At 40.8% G+C, this 3,193-nt stretch overlaps 1 protein-coding gene across 1 annotated transcript; it reads right to left on the reverse strand.

Moving 5' to 3' along the window:
• Positions 1 to 602: 602 nt before the first annotated feature.
• lepb (leptin b) lies at positions 603 to 2,420 on the reverse strand. The gene is made up of 3 exons (XM_076158978.1): positions 2,336 to 2,420; positions 2,061 to 2,217; positions 603 to 1,428 (listed from the first exon to the last, which is right to left on the reverse strand). Exons 2-3 carry the CDS (start codon positions 2,214 to 2,216, stop codon positions 1,105 to 1,107), a joined length of 480 nt encoding a protein of 159 aa, XP_076015093.1. The 5' UTR covers position 2,217; positions 2,336 to 2,420; the 3' UTR covers positions 603 to 1,104.
• Between the last annotated feature and the right edge of the window lie 773 nt (positions 2,421 to 3,193).

Below are 3,193 nucleotides of genomic sequence, written 5' to 3' on the forward strand. Positions count from 1 at the left end.
TATTTATTGTGTAGTAAATTTCTCATACTACCATATGATGTCTATGAAGGTTCTCAGTCATGCAGGTCATGGTATCCAAGGAAAGTTAATTTTAGGGAACTGCTCTACTAGCTTTCCTTGGATATCACCATATGGTTTCTATCTGAAAACTCTGCCGCTCAGTGTTGTCGTGAAATGCAATAGGGACCGGGTGATTTGAAGTGATAACATACATAAGTAAGCCTTTCCCTTCCTGCTATTTAAGAGAAGATTTAAGATAGTTTATTTATCATGTTACATGCACTTCGCACGCAAATTACATGCAATTGAAATATTTCTTGCACCCCCTCTTACATATCACACACACAAACACATGCATTACAGAGGGGGGTGCAGCTGTGGTGCAGCATCGACGCGTTTTCTCCACAGTCACCAAGTAGAAAAACTCCCCAAATAAAAAGCATCTTTGGAAAGATTAGATAAAAAATAAAATTCTACATGCTTCGCAGACACATTTGTAAAACATATTGTGACTATGGTTTTTCTCGCACAAAATTAATCAATTCCACAGCCCTCCATTGTCAAGTAAAATCTTTAATGCAAAGTTCAACATAAAACACAACATAACATTTTACACAACGGCCCATATTGACCACAAGCTTCTAACTCATTATACTGCAATGACTATATATTCATTTATACAAAAGCATATCAAAATCAAATGTTATGTGTTATAACTTGTCAACCAAATTACAAATAAATCGGTGATGATGTTAGCAATCTTTGTTTCAAAGGTAGAAAAATGTAAATATATTTTTGTATTACAAAAATATATCTGAACATCTCTAATCGATTTAAAAAACAAAACTGTCTTTTTTACATTACATGAGTTTTAGCAATGTATTTTTGTTTGACTGAAAAATTTCATCTGGATTTGCAAATTGATTCCTCAAGTATTTATATTTTACATTTACTTCTCAAATACTTGGTTACAAAAAATAAAGTTCAAACATTATAAAACCTTTCATAATGTGGCACCTCAGTATTGCAGCTACTTGCATTGCGCAGCATGTTGAGTAAATATGTGGGTGGGCTCCTTCGGCCCTCTGTATGTGCGCCGTGCCGTCAGCAGACCTTCAGCTTGTCCTTGTTGGGGGGGATCTTCTCCAGGTAGTTCTGCACCTTGGCCAGAGTCAGGTGGAGGTGGCTGTGGGGAAACGTGTGGTCCGGGGCCTCCACCCGGGGCCTGACGGGCAGCGAGCAGCCCATGGGCAGGGCCAGAGCTCGCACCCTGCCCTCCAGGCTGGACACGTCGGCCTGGATCTGAGCCAGCAGGTCGCTGAAGGGCAGCAGGAGCAGCTCGTTCCCCAGGAGGCCCAGGTCGCGGCTCAGGCTGCCCACACCCTCCACGCACGGAGAGCTGACGTCCGTGTGAGCAGGCGACAGCAACTGGAAGAGGAGGAGGAAGAGTCATCCTGTAATTATTCATTCTTAGCTAAATTATACTTCAAGTTAGAGTTTATCATGAGGATGAATAACATTTGCTAAATGTTTGTACAAGTGAAGAATTGATTAACAGATATTAGCAAATGTAGATTGAAGTCAAATTAGGTAAAGTTCAACGAAAATAAGGTTTTATTACATACAAAGGTTTTCTATTGTTCTTATATTATTTTATATATTGCAATATTATTCTATTAGAATTTTATTGTTTTCTTTTTTATTATTATTATTATTGATTTGTGTCTTCACTGTCATATTTGGTCTTGAAAATACTGAAATTTACAGACTTTGTTTTGGTTTTGAAATAATTTAAATTAAGTCAGTTATTTAAGTTCAGTTATTATGTAATAAAAATGTAGTAGATTATCTGATAAAGTGATAGAAAGTAAAACTGCATTCATTTGTATTTACATTGACATCCTGCAGAGCTGTGTGTGTGTGTGTGTGTGTGTGTGTGTGTGTGTGTGTGTGTGTGTGTGTGTGTGTGTGTGTGTGTGTGTGTGTGTGTGTGTGTGTGTGTGTGTGTGTGTGTGTGTGTGTGTGTGTGTGTGTGTGTGTGTGTGGTTGCAGGGGCATACATTTGCTTTCAGGGTCCTGATGTGGACCAGGGCGATCCGAGCAATGTTTATGATGCTCTGTATGGCTTTCCTTGTGGAGTTTTCTTTCATGGCACAACCTGGGGCTAAAATCCCAGCGGAGGCGAGAAGAAGGAAGAGGGCCGGCGTGTGGTGCATCCTGGGAAACGACAAACGAGGGAAAACACTACAAAAGTAAGAAAAGCAGGATTATTGTTTTGTATTCATACATATGAAGGAAGTTGTTTTATCAGTAGTACATGCAATACAATGCTTACCTGTGCGTGTGTGTGAGGTGGCGGCCGTGCTGCTCTACCCCTGAATGGCAGAGAGGCGTCACACACACGTCCTTTAAATAGCCGAGTCTGTCGACTCGTAACATAACTGAGTCACGGCCCAGGTTTCCCATGCTGCTCCTCCCCATCCACCCAAACAGCTTCGCCTGAACCAACGCGGACCCCCCCCTGACCCGTCGAGGTCGGTTGATCAGCGCTGCTCTGACTCGATCACGTGGAACTTACACACACACACTCATACACGTACACGTTTCCTGGCCCAATTAAATTTATCTGGAGTTTTGTTCTTTTGAGATACTGGGAAATGTGTCGGTGGACTTATGTCTCAGATCGGTATCTCGCTGTCCAAAGCCGCCCACCCAAGTTCACAACCAAGAAAGAATGAAACCAAAAGTAAGGAATTAAGCAATCGGTAGAAGAAGAAAACTATACTATATTAATTGCATGCTGTTATTACAGGTTGCCCATAACAACAACAGATTGAAAATGTAGAATGTCCCTTGTAATGGTGTCTACTCCTGCTTATTGTTGTCTTGATACACACACACAGACATACACACACTCTGCAGGGGTTCAGACACTTTGCTGCGTTTTTGTTGTTGTTAGTCACCACATGAGCATGCAAATGAGTTGATCTTACTGGTAGTTTAAGCGCTTTTACTCACAAACCTAAACTCTGGAGAGTGGTTTTGCTACTTGTGAGGTTTTCGTCATTTCCCTGTGTGTCGGTGAACGTTTGGACACAACAAGGTTTGGGAATTATTGAAAGTATTTAATACAATTGTAGTCTGTTTTCCATTTGCTTAAAGCACAAGAAGTAAAATGTAGGAATCATTGAGG

This window comes from Genypterus blacodes, unplaced genomic scaffold (genome assembly GCF_046128005.1).
Source record: "Genypterus blacodes isolate CSIRO-AG114 ecotype Tasmania unplaced genomic scaffold, CSIRO-AGI_Gbla_v1 ptg000090l_1, whole genome shotgun sequence".
Lineage (NCBI taxonomy): Eukaryota > Metazoa > Chordata > Actinopteri > Ophidiiformes > Ophidiidae > Genypterus > Genypterus blacodes.

What these genes read in the sequence shown, in the direction of transcription:
- lepb (XM_076158978.1), bottom strand. Translation starts at nt 2,216, where the DNA reads ATGCACCACACGCCGGCCCTCTTCCTTCTTCTCGCCTCCGCTGGGATT. An exon ending in TCAGGACCCTGAAAGCAAAT is followed by an intron (nt 1,429 to 2,060) that starts GTATGCCCCTGC and finishes CTCCTCTTCCAG; the next exon opens with TTGCTGTCGCCTGCTCACAC.